Here is a 26,190-nt window from a genome sequence, read left to right on the forward strand (position 1 = left end):
GCTGAAGGAGAAGGTGAATTGAGTCAGTTTGCAGAGGTGAAAGCCATCCAGCTGGCCTTGGATATCGCTGAGTGAGAAAGGTGGCCAGTGCTCCACCTCTATACTGACTCATGGATGGTGGCAAATGCGCTGTGGGGGTGGTTACAGCAGTGGAAACGGAGCAACTGGCAGCACAGAGGCAAACCCATCTGGGCTGCTGAATTATGGCAAGATATTGCTGCTCGGGTAGAGAATCTGGTTGTGAAAGTACACCATGTAGACGCTCATGTACCCAAGAGCCAGGCCACTGAAGAACATCAGAACAACCAACAGGCGGATCAGGCTGCCAAGATTAAGGTGTCTCAAGTAGATCTGGACTGGCAACATAAGGGTGAACAATTTATGGCTCGCTAGGCCCATGACTCCTCAGGCCATCAGGGAAGAGATGGAACATATAGATGGGCTCGTGACCGAGGGGTGGACTTAACCATGGATGCTATTGCACAGGTAATCCATGAATGTGAGACATGTGCTACAATCAAGCAAGCAAACGGTTAAAGCCCATTTGGTATGGAGGACGATGGTCAAAGTATAAATATGGGGAGGTCTGGCAGATTGGTTATATCACGCTCCCACAAACTCGGCATGGCATACACTATATGCTTACAACGGTGGAAGCAGCCACTGGATGGTTGGAAACTTAGGCCGTGCCCATGCCACTGCCCAGAACACCATTTTAGGCCTTGAGGAGAAAGTCTTATGGCGGCATGGCACGCCAGAAAGAACTGAATCAGATGATGGGACACATTTCCAACACAACCTCATAGACGCCTGGGCCAAAGAACATGGCATTGAGTGGATATATCACATTCCCTACCATGCACCAGCCTCTGGGAAAATTGAGCGATACAATGGGTTGCTAAAAACTACACTGAGAGCAATGGGAGGTGGAACTTTCAAACACTGGGACGTGCATTTAGCAAAAGCCACCTGGTTAGTCAATACCAGAGGATCTGCCAACCAGGGTGGCCCTGCTCAGTCAAACCTCCTACATACTGTAGATGGGGATAAAGCCCCCGTAGTGCCCATTAAAAATATGCTGGGGAAGACAGTCTGGGTCCTGCAGCGGGTAAAGGTAAACCCATGTGTGGGATTGCTTTTGCCCAAGGACCTGGGTGCACTTGGTGGGTAATGCAGGAGGATGGAGAGATCCGATGTGTGCCTCAGGGAGATTTGATTTTAGGTGAGAATATCCAATGAATCGAACTGTCAAATAACCCTGTTATTGCAATTGGTGCCTCACAGCATCCTCCTGCCACATCCAAAGCCTCCTGCTCCACCGACTGAGTCGACTCCACCTCATTCCTCCAGCCTTAAAGACTGTCATGACAGATGGAACCCAAAGTTATGGACTAAATCAACTCAGTAGACATTTTGGAAGGATGGCCCATAGACTAAGGGAATGATATCTGTGAGACCCAGGAAAAGGGGTGGTGATTCCTTAGGATGTATTTGGAACCTGAGCATGACGTCAGTGGTATGGAATAAGGGGTGGAGACTGTCCTGGTTTTGGCCAGGACAGAGTTAACTTTCCTTGGGCTGAGAGGGAGCACAGCTGAAGGGCTGGGTCCACATCGGTCATTGGAGCATTTTATACCATGTGACATCACACTCAGTATATGGACGCTGCTCTCTCACAGCCTGTTTCAGTTTCGGTTTCCCAGTCAGTCGGTGGCAGGATTTCTAGTGCGGTCGGGATCGCTGCTGGGGGTGGGCTGCATACCGGTTGCCGGTTGGTGAGCCACTGCTGTATTTTACTCGTTTGGACTTACTATTGTTACTATTGTTACTGTTGTTTTGTTACTATTACTAATTTTTTTTTTTTAATTCAATCTACAAATTTCTTTTTTTTGTCCCTCCCCTATTTCACCGGGGTGGGGTGGGGGGGTAAAGTAAACAACTGGCCATGTGGTGATTGGCTACAGGCTGAGTTCAATCCACGACATTCAGTGTCTAACAATATGAGCTTATGCTTCAGACGTTCTTTGAGTCACAGCACTTTGGCTTCTCTGCCCCACTGCCTGTTTTCACAAAGCATCTCTTCCTGTTTCGAGTCCATTTTCAATTGGCCATTGGATTAAAGAAATTCTTGGAGAGGCATGGCCATGAGAGACTTGAATATTCTGTGTGATTGTATAAACATTGTTTCCTTTGGAGAACATGTTAGAAAACCTTACTATGGGGTGTTAGGGTGTGCGCGTGGGGTGGTGGTGCTTGAAAAGTAGGCAGACTTTAATACAGTGACATAATCTTCTTTGATAACTAAGATATTTTTCTTTAGATATTTCTGAGAAATAAAGGTAAGAATGCTGTTTTCTTTATGGTATATCCTGTCCCTAATGCTGTAGTACATTGGTTACATCCACATATCAAATGAAAAAGTATTAAAATTACAATGTGTTCCTGTGAAATACAGTTTTATGAACTTTGATGTTTCCAGTTATGAGTTGTGTTAATGTTTTGCTGCGTGCACCAAAAAGTTGCTCTTTATAGCTGACAGCTCCATTATTCCAGTCTGTTCTGTTCTTACAACAGGTTGCAGCACTTCAAGAGGAGAAGAGCATTTTACTTGCTGAGAACCAGATTCTGATAGAACGTTTGAACCAATCTGATTCTATAGAAGATCCCAACAGCCCTGCAGGTCGTAGGCACTTGCAGCTACAGACTCAATTAGAGCACCTCCAAGAAGAAACATTCAGGTAAAAAAAGTCATAAGTGGATAAACTGTAGTTGACAGCCAGTATGACTTGTATGCTTTTGGTTCTACTGGCATTTATGCTAAATTATTATAATGGATCACACAATAACCATAGTAGTGAAGTTTCTGTTATGATCTACCTGTTTATAAGCTCAGACTTTGAAAAATGTGCATTTTTTAAAGAAAATACTGAAATGCTGCATCCACTCCCCTTCCCTTCCCCTGGAAGTTGTAGCAGTTCCTAGCTGAAAGTTTGATATGGAGTGTACTACAGACGGTATTTTTAATAGCAAAGTATTTCCATTTATAAATTTGAAAAGAAATTATTTGCTATCCGAAAGTTGAAAACAGTCCTTAATGTAAAGGTACGTGGAAGAAGAGTGTCTGCTCCTTTAAGGTTATCTGGTCAAGGACCTTTTCACTGCAAAAAAGGGATAATAAGAAAAGGAGGAAACCATAAACAAGAACATACAGGGACACAAACCTAACCAAGAAATGATAAGAGAGGCAGTGAAACCAAACATACAGTGACACGGACCTTGCAAAACAAACATGGAGACAACAAGAAGCAAAGCATGCCAGTCATACTAATTGATGGGCTATCAAGAAACTACAGGTGCCACTTCCAGGAAGACCAACCAGGACTTTGCAATTGATAAGACTGTAAACCAGGGGAGATCCTGGACACTGGACTGGGAGGGGTGAAGGAATCGATAGAACTATACAGATTGATGAAGGAATGTGCAGGGGGAAGGAACAAAGAGGGGTTTAGGTAGAAAGGGGTATAAAATGGGGCTGGTCAGTATGCCCTGTGCCTGATCACTGCAGTCTGTTCTATCTTAGTTAATATTTTCTTAACTATCTCCTGGTGTAATCCCACTCTTTATCCCGTGTGTATGTGTGCTGCGAGGACTAACTGCCAGCTATTGGTGAGACTGGTGTGAGTGGGTTTAGGGCCAGCAGACCAGGGCTGTAGGCACCCCACAACCTGTGGTGTCAGCTACTGGAGCGAGTGAGGGTCCTAGAGTCAGTAGTTGGAGGGGCCATAGCTCTCTGGATTTAGGGAGGGTTCTACAGACTCTGTGCTTGGAGTGTGAACTACTGGGGGAACCAGCATGAGTGGATTTGGTGCCAGCTACTCGAGTCAGACTGAGGGTGTAGGCATCCCCAGTCAATGGTGTCAGCAACTGGATTGAGTGGGAGTCTCAGTGCCACCTACTGTAGCAGGTGAGGGTCTCACCCATCAGCCACTGGGGTGGGAACAATGTGTGTCCCAAAAGACAGCTACTGGAAGGGACCAGTGCAATTGTGGGTATGTGTGTGCATGTGTGTGAGGACTGCAAGGACTAGGTGTCAGCTACTGGGGAGACAAGCATGGGTGGATTTGTGGTCAGCTACTGGAGTCAGACTGGGGGTGTAGGTGCCCTGGGCCTGTGGTGTCAGCTACTGGAGCAAGTGGAAGTCTCAGTGCCAGCTACTGGAGCAGGTGGGGGTCTCTGCCACCAGCTACTGGGGCTGGAATGATGTGTGTCCCAAAAAACAGGTACTGGGAGGGACTGGCATGAGTGAGGTGAGGTGTTTGGTGATGGTGGCTGGAATGGGACTGTGGGTCATAGACCATGTGCCTGGTGCCAGCTGCTGGGGGGGGGGGGCTGAGTGCTTGTATCTTCCCCAAATTTGGTGTGTGGGAGTGTGCGTGTGTATTCACTAGCAAACTTCAAGGTGGCCTAGCTAGTGAATAGGAGACCCTGGGTCTTGGCAAGGATATCAGGCAGGTGGAGGGTCCATGAATGTGCATGTGCTTGTGAATCTAGAGAGTGGTGTGTGTGTGTCTTCACTAGTGACCTTCTATCTCCACCAGCCAAAGAGGAAGAAGGGGACTTGGCTGCCTGTAGTTATGTTTTATGAGAGTCCTATATGTAGGTGCTGTTGAAGGTAATGCCTTGTCTGTGGCAGTCTGTATATCTGGCTGTGTCAGTGTTCTGTGTGTTGGTGTGTGTCGGTGTGTGTCTCTGGGATATGTGCTCAGCTTCACTACTGGTTAAACCTGCAAATGGGAAAGTGGCAGCTGCATCCCTCAGCCTGAACAGAGGCCCCAGGTCCCCCAGTGCACCTGACTGGGCTACAGTGTCCAGGCAGGAAGAAATCCTGGGCTGGAGCTGCTGGAGGTGGTGGCCGCTCTTTACATCACTTAATACTCAAGTGACCTCTACTCCCCCTCTGTATTTCCTCTAACACATGGAAATATTTTTCCATGTTTAACTCTAAGCACTCCCTATTCACTATCACTTTCAGTCTGCAAAAGTCATAGCTGATGCTGAGAGAAGTGGGTCACTTTCACTCTCACATTCTCATTCTTGTTCCTCTATTTTCCCTCTGATTTCCCTTTTGATTGAAACTAGAGTGTCTCCTGTGGTAGGTTAACCTTAGTTGGCTGCCAGATGCCCACCCAGCTGCTTTCTCACTCCCTCTCTTCAACAGGACAGGTGGAGAACTTAAGATGAAAAAGCTCGTGGATCGAGATAAAGACAGGGAGATCACTTATCACTTACCATCATGAGCAAAATAGATTTGAGTTGGGGAAAATTAATTTAATGTTGCCAATTAAAATAGATTTGGATGGTGAGAAACAAAACAAAAACTTAAAATACCTTCCCCCCACACCCACTTTTTCCCAGGCTCAACTTCACTCCTTCATTCCCTACTCCTTTTATCTCCCCCCACACCCTGAGTGGTGCAAGGGGGACGGGGAATGGGGGGTTGCAGTCAGTCCATAACAGTTCCTATATGTTGCTCCTTCCTCCTCACACTCTTCCCCTGCTCCAGCGTGGGTCCTTCCTATGGGCTGCAGTCCTTCATGAACTGCTCCAGCAGGGGTTCTCCACAGGCCACAGTTCTTGTCAGGAGAAACTACTCCAGTATGGACTCTCCACAGGCTGCAGTTCCTTCAGGAAATACCCACCTGCTTCCAGCATGGGGTCCTCCACAGGCTGCAGTGTGGATATCTGCTCCACCATGGTCTCTCCCACAGGCTACAGGGGAATATCTGCTCCAGTGCTTGGAGCATCTTCTCCCTCTCCTTCTTCTCTTACCTTAGTGTTCACACTGTTGTTTCTCACACTTTCCTCCTCACTCCTCTCTGCCTCTGTGGCGTTTTGCCCTTTCTTAAATATGTTTTCACAAAGGCATCACCAGCTTCTCTAATTGGCTCAGCTTTGGCCTGTGGTGGGTCTGTTTATGGAGCGATCTGGAACCGGCTTTGTCTGGCACAGGGCAGCCCCTTACCTCTTCTCACAAAGGCCACCCCTGATCCTCCCCCAATGCTACCAAAACCTCACCATGTACACCCAATACATCTGTCTACACTTTTGTTTTTTCTTCTTTCTGCCCTCTTTTCCTACACCCTTCCATAATTCTGTTGTCAGCTTTCCTGTAACCTTTTATGACCTTCTGTGCATGTGTTTTCCCATCCTTCTACTTTCTCTTGCCAAGCTTCCTTCCTCTCTCAGTTCTTCTCACTTTGTGTTCACATATGATTCCCTCCCTTTAGTTTCTTGAAAATCAGTCTGTGCTTCTCCGTCTTTCACTCCAACTAATGCATGTTTTCCTTGTCTCTATATAGCTACACTGTAAAGAAATAGTATATTCATGTTTCTCTAAATTGCCCTTATAATTCATCTTAGGATACTTTTCTTAATTATCTGTAACCATTCCTACCACAATCTGATTGTCACTTCCTGTTTATACTGAACAGGTTTTCTCTCTCTTCTCTCCCCCACGCCCCTGCTTTAATTTCTACACTGCCTGTAACGGTGGTTATTCCACCTTCTTCTATGCTCTTTACATCAAGATTCTGGAGACATTTTGAAACCTTTCTCATCTGTCCACTGGATCTCTGTCTTTCAGTGCTCCTTCATCTCCTTTCTTTGCATTCTCCCTGCGTGATTTCTAATGACAACATGTCTTTTTATTCTTACAGCTCTAGTAGACCAAACAGGTCTACTAGGTACAGCTTTGTTGATATGCAGTGTGGTGCAGCAGCTGTTTTCTCAACTTTCTGTGTCCTTTGACTGTTCTAGTCTATCATTGAAACCTTTGTAATTTTTGGCTTAGGACTCCCATTGACCATCTCATCTCCATTCTCCTTGAATTAACTGCTGCTATACCTCTTTATTGACCACATCCCCTTTTATGGGTATCTTTATTAATTTTTTATTTTAATTTTGGGTCAAATTCACAATGGCACTTCGCACTCTGTGCTACAAAGTTGTCTTCTCCATTCATTCACCATGTTTTGTCAAAGTTTCTCTTGATTATTCCTTTTACTCACTGCCAACTTGATGCAATTTTTCCTACATAAATTGATGAGAGTTTGTCATATTAGAGACCGTGTTCTGTGCTCTTCACATGCTAGCCAAAATACTTGGTTCTTCAGAGGCACTGAACAGGCATAACATCTAAAAATAAAAATTGATAGCTACAGCATTCAGTACATCTGAAGATCAGGTCTGGCTGCCAACATTATTGACAGTATAAGGAAGTTGGACAGCTGGACAAAATACTGGGATAAGCCCTAGGATAAAGTTTTCATGTTCAGACTTTCTGTGCCCCAAAAGGTGTGGGGGGGAAGTGAATACTTCTGCAAGAACTTCCAATGTTATCATAGAGAAATCTCAGATTTTTTTTCTTTTCAGCACAATTGACACGCACATTTCCTTGTGATATTTCAATGTAGAAACATTGTAATTGAATTAGAAGCATCATAAAAGTGATCTGCTTCTATGTTTTTGAATAAGCGAGGCTTTTGATAGTAAAATTCCATACTGTGTGGTGTTGTGCATTGGACTGTTGTTTCCTTTTCACTGTGCATCAGAAGGCTTTGTTTTTGGTGTTTCTAGAGAGGATGATGATCATGAAGAAAGGTAATAATGGCTCAAGCTGAGAATCATAGAATATCCTGAGTTAGAAGGGACCCATGAGGATCATTGAGTCCAACTCCTGACTCCACCCAAGGCAATCTAAACGTTAAACCATATATCTAACAGTGATGTCCAAACACTTCTTGAACACCAGCAGGCTTGGGGCCGTGACCACTTTCCTGGGGAGCTTGTTTCAGTGCTTGACCACCATCTCAGTGAAGAACTTTTTCTTAATATCTAATCTGAAATTCCCCTCATGCAGCTTTAAGCCATTCCCTCATGTCCTATCACTGGACACAAGAGAGAAGAGATCAGCACCTCCCTCTCCACTCCCCCTCACAAGGAAGTTGTAGACAGCAATGAGATCACACCTCAGTCTCTTCTTCTCTAAGTGGAGCAAACCCGAAATCCTCAGCTACTCCTCAAAAGTCATGCCCTCTATTCCTTTCACCATCTTGGTCGCCCTCCTTTGGACACACTCTAATAGCTTGATGTCCTTCTTATATTGAGGCATCCAAAACTGCACACAGTACTTGAGGTGGGGCTGCAGCAATGCTGAGTATAGTAGGACAATCCCCTCCCTCGATCGGCTAGCTATGCTGTGCTTAATACACCCCAGAATACAGTTGGCCCTTACGGCCACCAAGGCACACTGTTGACTCATATTGAGCTTGCCATCAACCCAAACCCCCAGATCCCTTTCTGCAGGGCTGCACCCCAGCCTCTTGTTCTCCAATCTATACGTACAGCCAGGATTACACCGTCCCAGGTGTAGAATCTGGCATTTGTCTTTGTTAAATTTCATATGGTTGGTGATTGCCCAGCGCTCTAGTCTATCCAGATCTCTCTGTAAGGCCTTTCTACCCTCGAGGCAATCAACGGCTCCTCCTAATTTAGTATCATGGGCAAACTTATGTAATGTACATTCAACTCCTGCAACCAGAACATTTATAAAACCATTAAAGAGCACTGGCCCTAAAATTGAGCCCTGGGGAACCCCACTAGTGACTGGTCACTAGCCTGATGTAACCCCATTTACTATAACTCTTTGAGCCCAACCTGTCAGCCAGTTGTTCACCCACTGTGTTGTGTATATGTCTAGCTGTATGCTGGACATTTTGTCCAGAAGGGTACTGTGAGGGACAGTATCAAAGGCTTTACTAAAATAAGTAAAAAGAACCCCACATCCACTGCCTTTCCTTCGTCCACTAGGCAGGTAACCTTGTCATAAAAGGATATTAAGTTAGTAAGGCATGACTTTCCCTTCATGAACCCATGTTGGCTTTGACCAATGACTGCACTGTCTTTTCAAGTGTTTTTCAGTAACTCGCAGAATAATCTTCTCCATAATTTTACCAGGCACGGAAGTGAAACTGACAGGCCTGTAATTACCAGGGTCTTCTTTCTTGCCCTTCTTGAAAATTGGAATAACATTTGTTAGCTTCCAGTTGACTGGAACCTCTCCAGATTCCCAAGACCATTGGTAAATAACTGAGAGAGGTCTCACAATAACATTGGCCAACTCTTTCAGTACCCTGGGATGAATCCCATCAGGCTTATGTGCATTCAGTTGCACCTGCAAATCCCATACAAGTTCAAAGTCAACTGGAGCTTCACTCCCCAAGTTGCGGTCCTCCAACCCAGGGGTCTGGTGTCCCAGGACCCATCATCGGTGTTAAAGACAGAGGTGAAGAAGGCATTAAATGTCTCTGCTTTGTCTACGTCCCTATTTGTGAGGTGACCAACTTCATCAAGTAACGGACCAATATTTTCTTCAGTTTTGCTGTTAGCATACTTTAAAAAGCCTTTTTTGTTATCTGCCACAGTACTGGCCAGCTTCAACTCCAATTGAGCTTTGGTTGTATGAATTTTCTCCCCACAGTGGCAACTCTGTAGTCCTTCTGTGCAGCCTGACCTTGCTTCCGAAGTCCATACACTTTGTTTTTCCCCCTAAGTTCCAGAAGGAGATCCCTCCTCATCCAAGCCGGCCTTCTGCCTCACTTGCTTGACTTCCAACACTTTGGAATTGTCTGCTCCTACGCTCTTAAGAGATGGCTCTTAAAAAGTGACCAGCATTTACTGACCCCAGTACCCTCAAAAGCAGACTCCCAGGGGACCTTACTAACTAGTTCCTTTAGCAGCCCAAAGTCTGCTCTCCCAAAATCCAGGGTAGTAGCTCTGCTGACAGTTTTTCTCATATCACCAAAGATTTTAAACTCAACCATTTCATGATCACTGTGGCCAAGACGGCCACCAATCATCGCATCACCCATGAGACCATCTCTATTTACAAACAACAGGTCTAGGAGGGCACCTTTCCTAGTCGGCTCTCTTAGTATCTGTATCAAAAAGTTATCTTCAACATGCTTCAGGAATTTCCTGGACCTGTTTGTGTCTGCTGTTTGATAGTCCCAGTTAAGTTGAAGTCACCCATAAGAACAAGGGCAACTGATCTAGAGATTTCCCTTAATTCCTTATAGAATAATACATCAGCGTCATCAGCCTGGCTGGGTGATCTATAGTAGACTCCCACAACAACATCTGCTTTATCAGCTTTTTCCCCTAATCCTGTTGCAGAGGCTCTCAACCATGTTGTCCTGTTTTACTTCAATTGTACAGGTTAGAAGCTGCCAAAGATGACTATCGCATACGTTCTGAAGAACTAGAAAAGGAAATTGCAGAACTGAGACAACAGACTGAAGAGCTTAGTACATTAGCAGAAGAGGCTCAGTCTTTGAAGGATGAAATAGATGTACTCAGGTAAAGTATGTTCCATTAGCTTTGGGTTGTTTTTTCTTTTTTAGAATATATAAATATTTTTAATTCACAGTAAAATTCATATAATTAAATTTAGTCTTCATTAGATTTTGGTGTAATAGTTTTAAGGATGGATATGTATTAAAACACTTCTTAAGCAATTAAGTAAAAGCCATTCTGTGGCCATCAAAATGATGGTTCTAACTTGTGTGTCAAGCAGTCTGACATCAGATTACTAAGTACCAAAAAGTTCAGTTCAGCTGAATTCATTCTAGTTTCATACTGTTGAGTATGGCTGTGGGGATTAATTTGTTATTGTTAGCTTACAGGTTTTGGGTGTTTGAAATGTTTGTGAAAATTTTCAAATTAGAGGATATTTTCCTAATTTTTGTTTTCAATCAAGCTGTGAATTATTTAGGAGTTGGTTACAATTTAAAGTAATGATCCAATATTGAGAAAACTCTGTTTGAATGTATTATAAACTGAGCCCTATCTTGCATTTTTAAAAAGGATTCAGACTCCAAAGCTATTATGGCAATCCTGTATGACTGCTTGGGAAATGGATATAATAGCTGTTAGCATAAATTTGCCATTTCCTTTTTCAGAACATGTTTATCCCTGGTTGTCTTAAAAAAAAGTAAAGGGCAGTAAATATTATCTTTACTTTGGTAAAGCAGTGGCTTCTGAGGATAAATTTAGAGTTGGAAGGAAATAGGTTGGAATTGTAGGAGTGTTAACAATTTATTTTTTAATTAATATTGGAAGCAGATAAGGAAATTATAGGAAGAATTATGCCATTTGAAAGCACTTCTGATAACAGCACTTTGTGTCAACTAATGGGGGGGGAGCAGACAACTTGAAAACCAAGACATTTAGTAGTGTGTGAGGATGTTCTTGTGCTCCCTTGATGTTTGGGAATGTCTTTCAAGTACAGATTTGATACTAATGTTCTATCTCTTGTCTTCCCAGGCATTCTTCTGATAAAGTGGCTAAGTTAGAAAGCCAGGTAGAGTCATACAAAAAGAAACTGGAAGACCTGGGTGATTTGCGGCGGCAAGTGAAACTATTAGAAGAGAAGAATACGGTGTACATGCAAAACACTGTGAGCCTGGAGGAAGAACTAAGGAAAGCCAATGTAGCACGTAGCCAGCTGGAGACATACAAGAGACAGGTGAGAACATCATCAATGCAATAATTCTATGCATTTCTCAACATTTTTTCTTTGCAACATAGCTTATACCTCAAAGTAAAAAACAAACAAAAGCAGCTCCTTGTGTTTGCTTCTTTTGTAAATACTTATTTCTTCTTCCCTCCCTACATTGCTTATTGGTCATTATGTCAAGTTTGTGTTACTTTTGTCAATGAACAGTCTTACCTCTCAAAAAGTCATAGGTTTATCAAATTATTGCTAATTCAGGTTCAGTAGTGGGGCTAGAATTAGAGCTTCTTTCTCAGAAAAAGCATTCACTCTTTACTTGAAAATTTCCAGCAGTGGGGAATCCACCATAGTCTTGGTAAGTTATTCTAGTGGTTAAGTAAGATTTTTTTCTTTAAGTTTCTAACCTGAATTTGTCCATCTGTGGCTAGAAAGTATACATCCTTCTTCCTCTATATCATCCTTGTTGCATATATGCATCAAGAAAAGTACCTTGTGTATCACCAGAGCCCTCGGGAGTGGAGAACATCTGTTTATTTTCCTGTTCCACTGAGAGGGATGTGATTATTTCTATAAAGGTGGAGGACATGTGCATATCTCCTTTTCACATCTGCAGTACATTGACCTGCCATCATTCTGAGATCCTTTTTGCAGAGCCAGCTTGAGCTTGATTTATGTGAACAGTGCCTTGTCTTTATTCTTCCCTTAACCTTGAATAGTCACACTACAGGTGTCCCTACATGTCAATCCACAGCAGAATTAAGAAAGATACAAAAATAGGCACCAAGAGCATTTCAAGCCCTGGAGCGATGTGCATCCCTCAAACTTGAAAGCTATTTCCCTGCATTTGGCCATCTTGATAAGTAGGGCAATCAGCTTGCACCTCCCTGAGCTGATTGTTATTATAGTTAAATTGATTCCACCAGAAAAAAACCAGAACTTGGATAAGAAAAAGGCTGAAGTAACATACAATCAAAGGGAAAAGGAAATATGGAAGGAGGCACTCTTTCACACACCATTAATATCTCATTTGCTCATAAAAGGAATAATTCCTCTGAATAACAGAGCACCCATTACAGTTGTGTTATCCCTGATATTTGCATCTGATCATGCTTATTTCAATGATGATACAGATTTTGAAAGGGGAAACTTTGTTCTTTATGTCTAAGCTGTGCATCTGCAAAAATATCTCTTCTTCTCCCTCATTCCCAACATTTTATGGATGAGATTTTACAACTGAGGAGCTGATGTGTTGTATGGAACTACTGCTGGCTGAGATGGAATAAAGCCCAGGCCTCTAATCTGGCAGACCTGAGTTTCTTTCACTTTAACCACACTGTCTCAGAACAAACACACAGTCTGTTCTCCTTCAATGTCTGTAAAGTTGGGCTCTTCTTGAATACACCTTTGAGACCAAAACATGAATGAAGAAAGTATAAATATGAAATGTCACAAACAAATTAGTTTCCAGGAGCCCTAACTCTGTGTCCTGCTATAAGAATTAATTATATATCTTCAGCTGAGTCTTCATTCAGCTTATGTGTTTGCCAGTCAGTCTTTACTCTGTTTACTGCTTTCACACTCTGTGTGATGTTATTAACATTCTGGGATTGAGTCTACACTAGTAAAGGCTGAGAACTTCGCTGAGTTGTCTTGTGCTCACTGATCTCTTCTGCTAAGCTTTTATACTTCTCTTTTTTTAGTTTTAAAAGCTCTTTGCTAACTTACAGCTTGAAAAATATCTACGAGATTTTGTTAGGAACATATTGCCCCTTGAAATAAAGAAAACTGATAATGAGCCTGCAGCTGGATTTTCATGTTTGTGTATTAATAAACAATAACAAATGTCTAAGCACAAGAAAATGTACCTAACTGCATGAAATGGTGCCTGACTTCTGAGTGAGGTTTGTAGAAAAAGAGATGACAAAAGGTTTATTGAGAGTTTTTTCTTTTCCTTGGCTTCTCTGAAAGTAGGAGGATTATTCTACTATTCCTATATTCTTATATTTGTGCTAAGGCCTAGTATTTGAATTCTTTTGGTTATACTGAAACATATATCAATTGATGAAAAAGAATTTTACACTGTCCTGTAGGTAAATATTTATTTGCCTCATGGCACATGGTCATTAATTACTTTCTTTCATATGTTTCCTTTTAATGTTAATAATTGCAGACTGCTTCTTGCTCTCACAGGCAGTGGAATTGCAAAACAGATTATCTGAAGAATCCAAGAAAGCTGATAAACTAGATTATGAATGCAAACGGTTGAAAGAAAAAGTAGACAGCCTCCAAAAAGAAAAAGATGTAAGTTTCATTATATTATTTTTCTAGTAGTAGTGAAAGCAACCATTTTTCCTTTATTACACAGAGCTATGGTTATCAAAAAAAGCTTTTACGGTGAGCTTTTTGAATTCATAAGTTTTATTTTCCACTTAAAATTTTCTAATGTTTGTGTACAAACACATTTTTAAACTTAATGTTTATATTGCATGGGATAAAGTGACTGTATTAAAATATATGCAACAGATTTTCAAGAGGAAAAGCCCTCACATATAGTGTCTGAAGTTGTTTCGTGACCATTCACCATGGAAAGGATAATAAATACCAAAGATAATTGTAATGTATTCTGAGAAACTAAAGTAGGTTTTTTGCAGTATCTCCCTAGAACTAAACTCATAAGTGGGTTTTTTTCCAAAGTAATGTTCCTTGAGGTAGCATTTGCATGTTTCTCTCTGTGAAATCAAGACCTCTGTAGCAAGAGGTTTAGGAATCTTGTAGAAGGATGTGTCCTCTATTGTGATTTCCCCTTTCTCTTGTGATCACTAATCACTGATTTACTTTCTGGTGTCATTATGGATATGCAGTATAGATGCCAGTTTATTATCTTCCTCTCAAAGCCACCAATAGACTGAGGTTGATTGCTCTTGCCCTCTCTTGCCAAGAATGATTCTCCATGTTTCTTTGGCATACTCTAGTTTGTTTGCCAGTTGGTTTCTGTTTGGTTTCTGTTTGTGGACATTTTTGGGGGAGTCTATATATGGGAACTTTAAAGTACCACATGAAACATGGCCAACACTTTCAGTTAGCAATTACACAGGCTTATTTGAAGTGTAAGTCTGTTTTTTCCTTCAAGTAGAATCTTTATAGACACTTTCCTGAAGATATCCTATTTCATGTCTAATCTTTTAATAAATTTCCAGGTCTTGCACTTGAGCTGAAAACTCCCAGTTATATTCTGCTCATAGGTCTTAGATTTCTGTACATTCCCAAATTTGCTAAATACTATGGATACCTGTCCTTGTCATCACTTTCTTCTGCTCCTCATTCTCAAATTGGAATGGTTCACAGTAGTCTTGTTCATTTCTTGCTTTGATTTTCTTTCCTGTTTTTTACCAGGTCATGTTGTGTTTTCTCCCCTCCCACCCCCATCACAGATTTCAGGGGAAGTTTGTATTTTTGGCTTACCTGTTGTTTGGTGGAAACCCTTTCATCTCGTATGAAAGACCTGCATTTCAAGTCATTGCAGATATGGTTTTCTGTTTTGCCACCTGGCAAGAAGCGTTGCTTTTTAATACATTCCTTTGAGTGAATAGGTGCCTGTAAAAACTATATCATAGCTAAAGTAGTCTCTCAGTGTTTTGGTTAGTGATTCTTAACCTATTATTCTTTCTCAGTCCCATTATTCTTTCTGTTTCTTCATTGTCGCATCTTAATGTGGCATCAATGACATAGACAGTGGGACTGAGTGCACCCTCAGCAAGTTTGCAGACAACACCAAGCTGAGTGGTGCAGTTGATTCCCTAGAGGGAAGGGATGTGCCATCCAGAGGGACCTTGACAGGCTTGAGGAGTGGGTTCATGTGAACCTCATGAAGTTCAACAAGGCCAAGTGCAAGGTCCTGCACCTGGATTGAGGCAATCCCCAATATCAGTACAGACTGGGGATGAATGGATTGAGAGCAGCCCTGCAGAGAAGGACTTGGGGATACTGGTGGATGAACAATTGGACATGAGCCATCAATGTGCACTTGCAGCCCAGAAAGCCAATAGTATCCTGGGCTGCATGAAAAGAAGCATGGCCAGCAGGTCGAGGGAGGTGAATCTCCCCCTCTACTCTGCTCTCATGAGACCCCACCTGGAGTACTGCATCCAGCTCTGGGGTCCCCAGCACAAAAAAGACATGGACCTGTTGGAGCAGGTCCAGAGGAGGGCCACAAAAATGATCAACACCTCTCCTATGAGAAAGGCTGAGGCTTCAGGGAGAACTTATTTTGGCCTTTCAATATATAAAGGGGGCTTATAAGAAAGACGGAGAGAGACTTTTTACCAGGGCCTGTAGTGACAGGACCAGGGGCAATGGTTTTAAACTGAAAGAGGGTAGGTTTAGAATGGATATAAGGAAGAAATTTTTTTATGATGAGTGTGGTGAGACACTGGAACAGGTTGCCCAGACAAGTTGCAGTTGCTCCATCATTGGAAGTGTTCAAGGTCAGGTTGGAGGACTCTTTGAGCAACCTGATCTAGTGAGAGGTGTCCCTGCCCACGGCAGGAGAGTTGAACCCTTTCAACCCAAACCATTCTATGCTTCTATGACTAAAATTGCCCATCACAGATAACAAGTTACATTGGGATATCTTGTCAATTATACTTTAGTTAGCTATTGAACTCATTTTTGTCCTTGTGTCTGTTCTGTCAGAATATGTGCATTGGGTTTGTGTGTGGCAGGGTTTTGGTAGCGGGGGAGGGGGCTACAGAGGTGGCTCCTGTGAGAAGCTTCTAGAAGCTCCCCCAGCTCCAAGTCAGACCCGCCAAGGCTGAGCCAATCAGCAATGTTGGCTCCACCTCTGTGATAACATTTAAGAAGGGGAACCTGGAGAGGGGGAGGAGTAGTGAGGGAAATACCTATGTAAACACCAGGTCAGTTGAAGAAAGAAAGGAGGAGGAGGGGGAGGTGCGCTGGAGCAGAGACTCCTCTGCAGCCCATGGTGAGAGGGCAGGCTGTCCCCGTGAAGCCCATGGAGGTCCATGGTGGAGCAGGTGCCCACCTGCAGCCTGTGGAGGACCCCACACCAGAGCAGGTGGCTGCACCCGAAGAAGGCCGGGACTCTGACGGAAGCCCGCACTGGAGCAGTCTGTTGTTGGGAGGACTGCAGCCTGCGGCAGGGACCCACGCTGGAGCAGTTAGTGAAGAGCTGCAGCCTGTGGGAAGGACTCACGTTGGAGAAAGTTCGTGGAGGACTGTCTGCTGTGAGAGGGACCCCACGCAGGAGCAGGGGAAGAGTGTGAAGAATCGTCCCCCTGAGGAGGAAGGAGCGGCAGAGACAACGGGTGATGGATTGACCACAACCCCCATCCCCTGCCCCCCTGCGCCGCTTGGAGGGAGGAGGTAGAGAAATTGGGAACAAAGCTGAGCCCGGGAAGAAGGGCGGAGTGGGGGGAAAGTGTTTTTAAGATGTGGTTGTATTTCTCACTGTCCTACTCTGATTTGATTGGTAAATTAGTGGTGGTGTTCAAATTAAATTGATGTGGGTTTTTTTCTTCCCCTAACGAGTCTGTCTTTTGCCCATAACCATAATTGGTGAGTCACCCCTCCCTGTTCTTGTCTCGATTCCCCAGCCTTTTGTTGTATTTTCTCCTTCCCATCCCTGACGGGGAAGGAATGAGCGAGTGGCTGCGTGGTGCTCAGTTGCACTCTGGGCTTAAACCATGACAGTGTAGGGGAGAACTTTGTAGAATAGGGCTGATGGTTGGACTCGATGATCCCAAGGGTCTTTTCCAACCTGAATGATTCTATGATTCTATGATAGTATGTGATTGACATCTTTAATAATAATCTGTCTTGGAATTTTCTATATATGTTGCGTTGTCTGATAGATACCCATGCAATTTGATGAGTTAACTTTTTCTTCATTATCTGCCACAAGCACTTCTACCACTGATTGCAGCCCTAGTGCTTTTTCTGTTCCTCAAAGTAGTTTTCTGTACCTGTAACTCTTCTCTTTCTGCTACCTGACATTTCAGGTTCTCAGCTGCCTGTTTCTCTTGTGATCTTTCAGGTTTAAAATATTCTTGCTTTTCAGTAATCAACTTCAAGGTATTTTCTGGCTGCCAGTATCAAACTCTGCAGTGTTCCCTGCTGAGTGGCTCTTTTTACTGCAATGGTAAAACCAATCCAAGCTTTATAATCTTAAGGGTTTTGTGAAATGTCTGTTCATACAGTCAGCATGCCCACTATATTCAGGTTGAACCAACAGTTAAACCAGAGTTAGCCATGCAATGTTCAGACAACACAAGCCCCTGATGCATCTCACCAAAGTGCTGTTTGCTAAATGGATCACAAGTCCTGAATCCATTTGGGTTAACTTGTGTCTGGTTTGAGCAGCTACCAGCCAACACAACTCTGTACCTACACAGAGCTAAGGGCTGTCCTAGAACTCTTAGTGACATGGGACACATCGTAGTTCTAGAGCAGACTACTGCCTTGATTTTTACATAAATTGTCACCTTCTGCTCTTATGTTGGAGTCTTAAGATTCTTTTGGGCTACTAACCTGGTGCTACGTGTAGCTTCCTTTCCTTTCCCTTACTGGCAATGGGAGCATACAGGCCTGAGTCAACGTATCTACACTCTAGGATGGTCCACTACAGTTCTTCAGTTGTCTTTGGATTGAGCCTGAAACAACTAGTTTCCTTCCATGTCTGAAATGCTCAGATGATGGCAAAGCCAGTGAAGCAGATCAGGAGGAGGAAGGGGAATGGCTGTCTAACCACTGTTAGAAAAGTGACAGTATTGTCACCAAAACGGGATAAAAGAACTTAGCAACACCAATGTGATGTCCAACCCTGCAATAGCTTTCGCTTATGTCTTATGGGCAGACGCCTCGGCTCCCAATCCAAATGGGTACCCTTTGTCCAACCCTGTGCAGCTTTTGCTGCGTCTGACAGGCAGACTTCCCAAACCAAACCAAATAGAAGAAGTGTCTTACCAATTCCAGGGGACGTCGCAAAGAGCCTTATGGATCAGGGATCGATGGGTATCCCCGAGAATTCTTTGGTGCCAGCTGGAACCGATCAGGTCCCCGACTCCTCCGGTCTCTTTCAGCGAGGTCCCATCTGGGTCGCCAGAAACTTTCACCAAAATGGGATAAAATAACTTGTCGACACCAATGGGATGTAGATAAGCAGACACTCCTTTATTAACGGCTGGGTGCGCAGGGGGAGTCGTCTCACCAACAACACACACCTAACTCGTGTAACATGCTGATTATATAGGATACAGTCATACATATCAATCAAGTTCTCATATATAAACATGCTTATTCCCATAAGTCATTTTCTTATTCCCACCTCTTTCTGGTCATGCGCACTTGAGTCCTGAAATGAGTCGGGGGGCTGCTTGTGTGACCACCACGGACCACTGACTCAAAAGAAAGACCCTCCAATGTCCTTGACTCAAGGACTTTGGCTCACATTGCAATTTTAACATACTTTGAGACCCTTTCACAATACAGCTTTTAGAACATCCTGGTCTATAGGGCAATAAATCATCCTTACCAAACAGTCTAACAATGGTACCTCATCCAGCAGCGTAACTGGTTGTATGGTTACTTTAAACTAAACACAACATCTCTATGACTACTTAAAACATTACACCACTATCTTCTATAAAAAACCCTGATATTTCGGTGAGATTCCATTTAATTGATTAGTCCTAATCATTCCTTATCAAAATCACCAAAAATCATCAACTCAAATTAATAACAAATCAGTAACAATCAGTAACAGTATCAAGTTAGTGTAGATCATCTGTTGTGTTGACTCTGTATATCCCCCAGCTACCTTACATTTCCCTCCTCTTGTCTAATGAATCTTGCTTTCCTTGGTAAGGGAAAAGTAGCCTATGGTATTTTAGCTCACTTGCTTTTCCCTTGGAGCCAACTATGTGTGAGGGGAAAAGGAAGACAGGTAAGTGGTCCCAATGGATGTACTGAGGCCCTACTTCCCAGGAAGTGGCTGGACATTGCCTGCTTATGCGAAGTAGAGAATAATTTTTTGTTTGTTTCCTTTGGTTCCGTATGCAGCCTTTGATTTTTCTTATTCAACTGCCTTTATCTTAACCCATGAGTTTTTAATCTTATTTTCTCCCCCCTGTCTCGCTGAGGAGGGGAGCGATAGAGTGGCTTGGTGGGCACCTGGCAGCAGCAAAAAGGGTAAATGGTATCCTGAGCTGCATTAAGAGGAGTGTTACCAGCAGGTCGAGGGAGGTGATCCTTCCTCTTTATTCAGCACTGGTGAGGCCACACCTGGAGTCCAGTTTCAGGCTCCTCAGTATATGAGAGATATGGAGCTACTGGAGGGTGCAAAGAGGATGGAACCAGGCTCTTTTCAGTGGTGCCCAGTGACAAGAAAAGAGGCAACAGGCACAAACGGAAACAAATGAGGTTCTGTCTGAACATCATAAACACTTTTTTTCTGTGAGAGTGACTGAGCACTGGAACAGGTTGCCCAGAGAGGTTGTGTAATCTCCATACTTGGAGATATTTAAAAGCTGTCTGGAGATGGTCTGGACATGAGTAACCGTCTCTAGGTGGCCCTGCTTGATCAGGGGCATTGGACCAGATGACCTCCAGAGGTCCCTTCCAACCACAACCATTCTGTGATTCTGTGATTTTGCAAGCTTACATTCTGATATCTTTAGCCCAACAAGTATAATATGCAGCAGCAAACCTTCTTAAAGATTTGCTGTTTTCCAGGAAGTAGTTGGTCTTTATTCTATACTGAAATAAGTTGAAATGCCTTGACATGAAAATCATCTCTTGAGTTACATATAAATTCTTTTTTAAGTGTTGATGCTATGCCATGTGGCAATCTGCTTAGTGTTAAGGATGCATCTGTAGTGCCAAGACTAATATTATTGTTCCTATTATTCAGAGATTAAGAGCAGAAAGAGATTCTTTAAAAGAAACTATTGAAGAGCTCCGATGTGTACAAGCACAGGAGGGTCAACTCACCACTACAGGTAAGACAAAAAAAGGAGATTAAATATATATTTTCTAAAGTGCACAGAGGTCTTCCAGAGAGTATTGGATATGTCTGTCTTTAGCAGATAATAAACCTAAAATTCAGCTAATCTCAAAAACCACTTTTGGTATTACTTTGTTTTCAAATGCTTATGAACTCACTAAACTTTCAGTTGGACTGAAATTTTTCATGTTTAGTCTCTTCCCAAATATGGTGGTTTTAGGAAATGTTTCTCCCTGTCCTGGTTTAGCCAGGATAGGGTTAAGTTTCCCCAGCAGTGGGGGGAAGCTCTAGCCGGGTTATTCATATACCATGCTGACATCACATCCGGGCGCGAGCGCGGGAAGAATCGGTGATCGCGTGGGTTGGCACAGCCGGTTCTCTCACTGCTGTATCGGTATATACTTTGCTCTGTTCATTGTTATCACTGTTATTCTTATTGTTATTGTTTGTTGTGTTGCTGTTGCTCTGTTGTATTAAACCTCTCCTTATCTCAGTCTCGGGGCTTTGTATTTCACTCCCTTTGTGGGGGAGGGGCAGCGGCCGCATGGTCTCAGACCCCGGCAGGGGCTAAACCACCACAACTTTGGATCCCAACGTAGGGCTGGAGAAGACTGAGATAAGGACAAAAGGAGAAGGTGTGTTAGAGCAATCTGTTAGGTGTAATTTTTCTGTTTTTATTTGCATTTGTTTGATAAGAAACGTTTGCAATGCTGACCAACTTGCTTGTGTGGTGGGGCTGGATTAATCCTCATATCCATTGTGCATTCCCAGTGCTGGTGTTTGTTCTTGGTGGAAAATGTGTCAAGGGTCTTGTTTTGCTGTATTGGCTGCAAACTGCTTATAATGGGCTCGTATCGCTGTTTGTGGGGGTGAACCGGTACCTGTTTGCTGCCTGGGCTTTTGTTAAGGGTCTCAAACCCTCTATGGGTGAGCCAGGGGAAGAGATTCTCTCGGTTTTTGAGAGTTTCAGCTATCCCTGGAGCCTCCTGGCCACTGTGTTCACAGTACAATGCTTTCTTAATGTCTGCCAGATCTTGTTTTGGGCCATGGGGTATTTCTCCAATAATGGCACCACCCGGAAACCTGCCCCGAGGGCAGATAGTTATAAATGACAAGGTGTGTGGGAAAAGATGGGCAAGTGCCTGAGTCAGTGGTCACCCCCAATGCTTTGGGATTTCACTCCCAAACAAGTGCAGAGTCCTGATAAACTGGTGGAGTGTTTGGAAAAGGTGTGCCGCCAATCTGACAAATCCCGGGAGACACAAATCCTTGCGATGTGCTGGGGGCTTGCCCATGCTTACCGTGTCATTTTTAACACTGTTCACTGCCCTCAAGGGGGACAAGGGGCTGCAGGGTCTGAAAGTGAACATGCTGGTACAGCAGCTGGGCCAGAGGGACAAGCAGTACCAATATCAGTCGCCCTGATACGGAAAACCAAATATACCAAAAAATCCCCTCGCAATGTACAGGGTGATAATGAACCAGGCCCATCACGAGAGCAGGAGGAAGAGCCGGAGGTAACCATCCGATCTCTATCCCTGAGTGAGTTGCGAGATATGCGGAAGGATTTCAGCCGCATTGCAGGCGAGCAAATTTGCACCTGGCTACTCCGATGCTGGGATAGTGGAGCTGCTGGTTTGGAATTGGAGGGGAGAGAGGCCAAGCAGGTGGGACCTTTAGCCAAGCAGGCTGGTATTGACAAGGCAATAGGGAAACAGGCTCAAACCCTCAGCCTTTGGAAGCGACTCCTGCTCGCTGTGAGGGAGAGGTACCCCTACAAGGATGATGCTCTATGTCGGTTAGGCAAGTGGACCGACATGGAGAAAGGCATTCAAAACCTCAGGGAATTGGCTGTGTTTGACATGGTCTATGGTGATCTGAATGATGAGCAGTCACCAATGGATCCAGATCAGGCCCCTTGCACACAGCTGATGTGGCGGAAGTTCCTGCAAAGTGGACCAGAGGGACATTCCAAAGCATTAGCAGTAGCGTCCTGATGGCGAGACACCCAGACTCAGACAGTGGACGAAGTGATTATCCAGCTCCGGCACTACGAGGGAAGTCTCCCTTCCTTCCAACATGCTTTGGTTTCAGCTGTAGAGGAACTGTCTCAGAGGCTCCAGAAAGTGGAACAGGACATGTCCTACGTTCCACCTGCACGGGCTGATGTCTCAGCTATTAGAAGCAGGAGCTTCCCCACCCAAGAGAAGGGCAGTGGAAGACACACACCACGGGGCACCCTGTGGTTCTTCCTCCGCGACCATGGGGAAAACATGAGGAGGTGGCATGGACAGCCCACTCCCGCCCTAGCTGCACGAGTACAGCAACTGAAAGGGAAGACCACCATGAAAGGGGAGTCTTCCGAGAGAGATGCAGCTCCAGTGTCTAGTCGGAAATCCCCCAGACAGAATAGAATGGCCAACAGTATGCTTGACCCTCTTGAGGGGACTAGGAAGTCATTCTTGCAAGAGTCACTCTTAGATCAAGTGAGTGATGGTGAGCAGGATTAGAGGGGCCCTGCCTCCAGCCAGGTGGAGGAAAGGGATAATCGGATTTACTGGAAGGTGTGGATCCGATGGCCTGGCTCATCAGACCCACAAGAATATAAGGCCTTGGTAGACACTGGCGCACAGTGCACCCTGATGCCATTAAGCCACAGTGGGGTCGAATCCATCTGCATCTCCGGAGTGACAGGGGGGTCCCAACAGCTGACCCTATTAGAGGCTGAAGTAAGCTTAACTGGGAAGGACTGACATAAGCACCCCATTGTGACTGGCCCAGATGCCCCGTGCATCCTAGGTATAGACTACCTCAGGAGAGGGTACTTTAAAGACCCAAAAGGGTACTGGTGGGCCTTTGGTATAGCTGCCCTGGAGGGGGTTGAGCAATTGTCCACCTTACCCGGCCTCTCAGAGGACCCCTCTGTGGTGGGGTTGCTTAAGGTTGAAGAGCAGCGAGTGCCAATTGCCACCAAGACGGTGCACCGCCGGCAGTACCGCACTAACCGAGATTCCCTGGTCCCCATCCACCAGCTGATCCGTTGACTAGAAAGCCAGAAGGTGATCAGCAAGACTCATTCACCTTTCAACAGCCCTATGTGGCCAGTGAGAAAACCTAATGGCGAATGGAGACTGACCGTGGACTACCGTGGCCTGAATGAAGTTACGCCAGCGATGAGTGCTGCAGTGCCGGACATGCTAGAGCTCCAGTATGAGCTGGAGTCGAAGGCAGCCAAGTGGTACGCCACGATTGACATCGCTAACGCGTTTTTCTCCATTCCAATAGCACCAGAGTGCAGGCCACAGTTTGCATTCACTTGGAGGGGTATCCAGTACACCTGGAATTGATTGCCCCAGGGGTGGAAACAGCTCCACCATTTGCCATAGACTGGTCCATACTGCACTGGAGAAAGGTGGGGCTCCAGAACACCTGCAGTTCATTGATGATATCATTGTATGGGGGGACACAGCTGAGGAAGTCTTTGAGAAAGGAAAGAAGGTAATTGAAATCCTCCTGAAGGCTGGTTTTGCCATCAAGCAACAGAAAGTTAAGGGGCCTGGAAGGGAGATTCAGTTCCTAGGAATAAAATGGCAAGATGGGCATCACCACATCCCAATGGAGGTGATAAACAAGATAACAGCCATGGCCCCACCAACCACTAAAAAGGAGACTCAGTCTTTCCTGGGCGCTGTGGGGTTCTGGAGGATGCACATCCCAAACTACAGCCTGATTGTGAGCCCTCTCTACCACGTAACCCGCAAGAAGAACGATTTTAAATGGGGCCCAGAGCAACAACAAGCCTTTGAACAAATTAAGCAGGAGATTACCCAGGCAGTGGCCCTCGGGCCAGTCCGGACAGGGCAGGAGATTAAGAACGTGCTCTACACCGCAGCCGGGGAGAATGGCCCTTCCTGGAGCCTTTGGCAGAGAGCACCTGGGGAATCCCGAGGCCGACCTCTAGGCTTTTGGAGCCGGGGATACAAAGGCTCTGAAGCTAACTATACCCTGACTGAGAAGGAGATACTGGCAGCGTACGAAGGAATTCGAGCTGCCTCAGAAGTGGTCGGCACTGAGACACAGCTCCTCCTGGCACCCCGACTGCCGGTGCTGGGATGGATGTTCAAAGGAAAGGCTCCCTCCACACATCATGCAACAGATGCCACGTGGAGTAAATGGGTTGCGTTGATAACACAACGGGCTCGAATAGGGAACCTCGACCCCCCAGGATTAGTAGAAATGATCATAAACTGGCCAGAGAGCAAAGATGCTGGGATGTCACCAGAACAAGAGGTGAAATGTGCTGAGGAGGCCCCACCATATAACGAGCTGCCAGAGGAGGAGAAACGATATGCCCTGTTCACTGATGGGTCTTGCCGTATTGTGGGAAAACATCAACGATGGAAGGCCGCGGTGTGGCATCCCACACGAGAAACCACTGAAGCTGTTGAGGGACAAGGTGAATCAAGCCAGTTCGCAGAGGTGAAAGCCATCCAATTGGCTTTGGAGATTGCTGAGCGAGAAAAGTGGCCGAGGCTCTATATCTACACTGACTCGTGGGTGATGGCAAGTGCCCTGTGGATGTGGTTGCAGCAATGGAAACAGAGCAACTGGCAACGCAAGGGCAGACCCATCTGGGCCGCTGAAGTATGGCAGGACATTGCAGCCCGGGTGGAGAACCTCGTTGTGAAGGTGCGCCATGTGGACGCCCATATACCCAAGAGTCGAGCCACTGATGAACATCAACACAACCAGCAGGCGGACCAGGCTGCTAAGATCGAAGTGGCTCAGGTGGACTTGGACTGGCAGCGTAAAGGTGACCTGTTCATAGCCCAGTGGGCCCGTGAGACCTCGGGCCACCAAGGCAGAGATGCAACATATAGGTGGGCTCGAGATCGAGGGGTGGACCTCACCATTGACACCATTGCAGAGATCATCCATGGATGTGAGATGTGTGCTGCAATCAAACAAGCCAAACGGGTGAAGCCCCAGTGGAATGAAGATCGATGGATGAAATATAAATATGGAGAGGCCTGGCAGATCGACTACATCACACTGCCACAGACCCGCCGAGGCAAGCGTCACGTGCTCACAATGATGGAAGCAACCACTGGGTGGCTCGAAACTTATCCAGTGTCCCACGCCACTGCTCAGAACACCATCCTGGGCCTTGAAGAGCGAGTCCTGTGGCAACACGGCACCCCAGAGAGGATTGAGTCGGACAATGGGACTCACTTCCGAAATAACCTCATAGATGCCTGGGCAGAAGAACACGGCATCGAGTGCGTCTACCACATCCCCTACCACGCACCAGCCTCTGGGAAGATCGAGCGCTACAATGGACTGTTAAAAACTCCATTGAGAGCAATGGGGGGTGGAACCTTCAAACACTGGGACACACATCTGACAAAGGCCACTTGGTTAGTCAACACAAGAGGATCTGCCAATCGAGCTGGCCCGGCTCAGTCAAAACTTCCACGTGTTGTAGATGGGGATAAAGTCCCTGTGGTGCGCATGAGGGACCTGCTGGGAAAAATGGTCTGGGTTAGTCCTGCGCCGGGCAAAGGCAAACCCATCCACGGGATTGTTTTTGCTCGAGGAC

General features: G+C 45.0%; 1 protein-coding gene across 15 annotated transcripts in view; it reads left to right on the forward strand.

Annotated features, from left to right (window-relative positions):
- Window positions 1-26,190, forward strand: part of LOC141917857 (protein Hook homolog 3-like) — a 170,464-nt gene that overhangs the window by 69,252 nt on the left and 75,022 nt on the right. For all 15 annotated transcript variants that reach the window (XM_074811453.1, XM_074811463.1, XM_074811454.1 and 12 more), the window contains 5 exons: window positions 2,575-2,738; window positions 10,276-10,416; window positions 11,383-11,584; window positions 13,763-13,873; window positions 20,499-20,586. In XM_074811453.1, the coding sequence (XP_074667554.1) occupies window positions 2,575-2,738; window positions 10,276-10,416; window positions 11,383-11,584; window positions 13,763-13,873; window positions 20,499-20,586 (706 nt within the window). The remainder of the gene's footprint in view (window positions 1-2,574; window positions 2,739-10,275; window positions 10,417-11,382; window positions 11,585-13,762; window positions 13,874-20,498; window positions 20,587-26,190) is intronic.

This window comes from Strix aluco, chromosome W, assembly GCF_031877795.1.
Source record: "Strix aluco isolate bStrAlu1 chromosome W, bStrAlu1.hap1, whole genome shotgun sequence".
In the NCBI taxonomy this organism is placed as follows: Eukaryota; Metazoa; Chordata; class Aves; order Strigiformes; family Strigidae; genus Strix; species Strix aluco.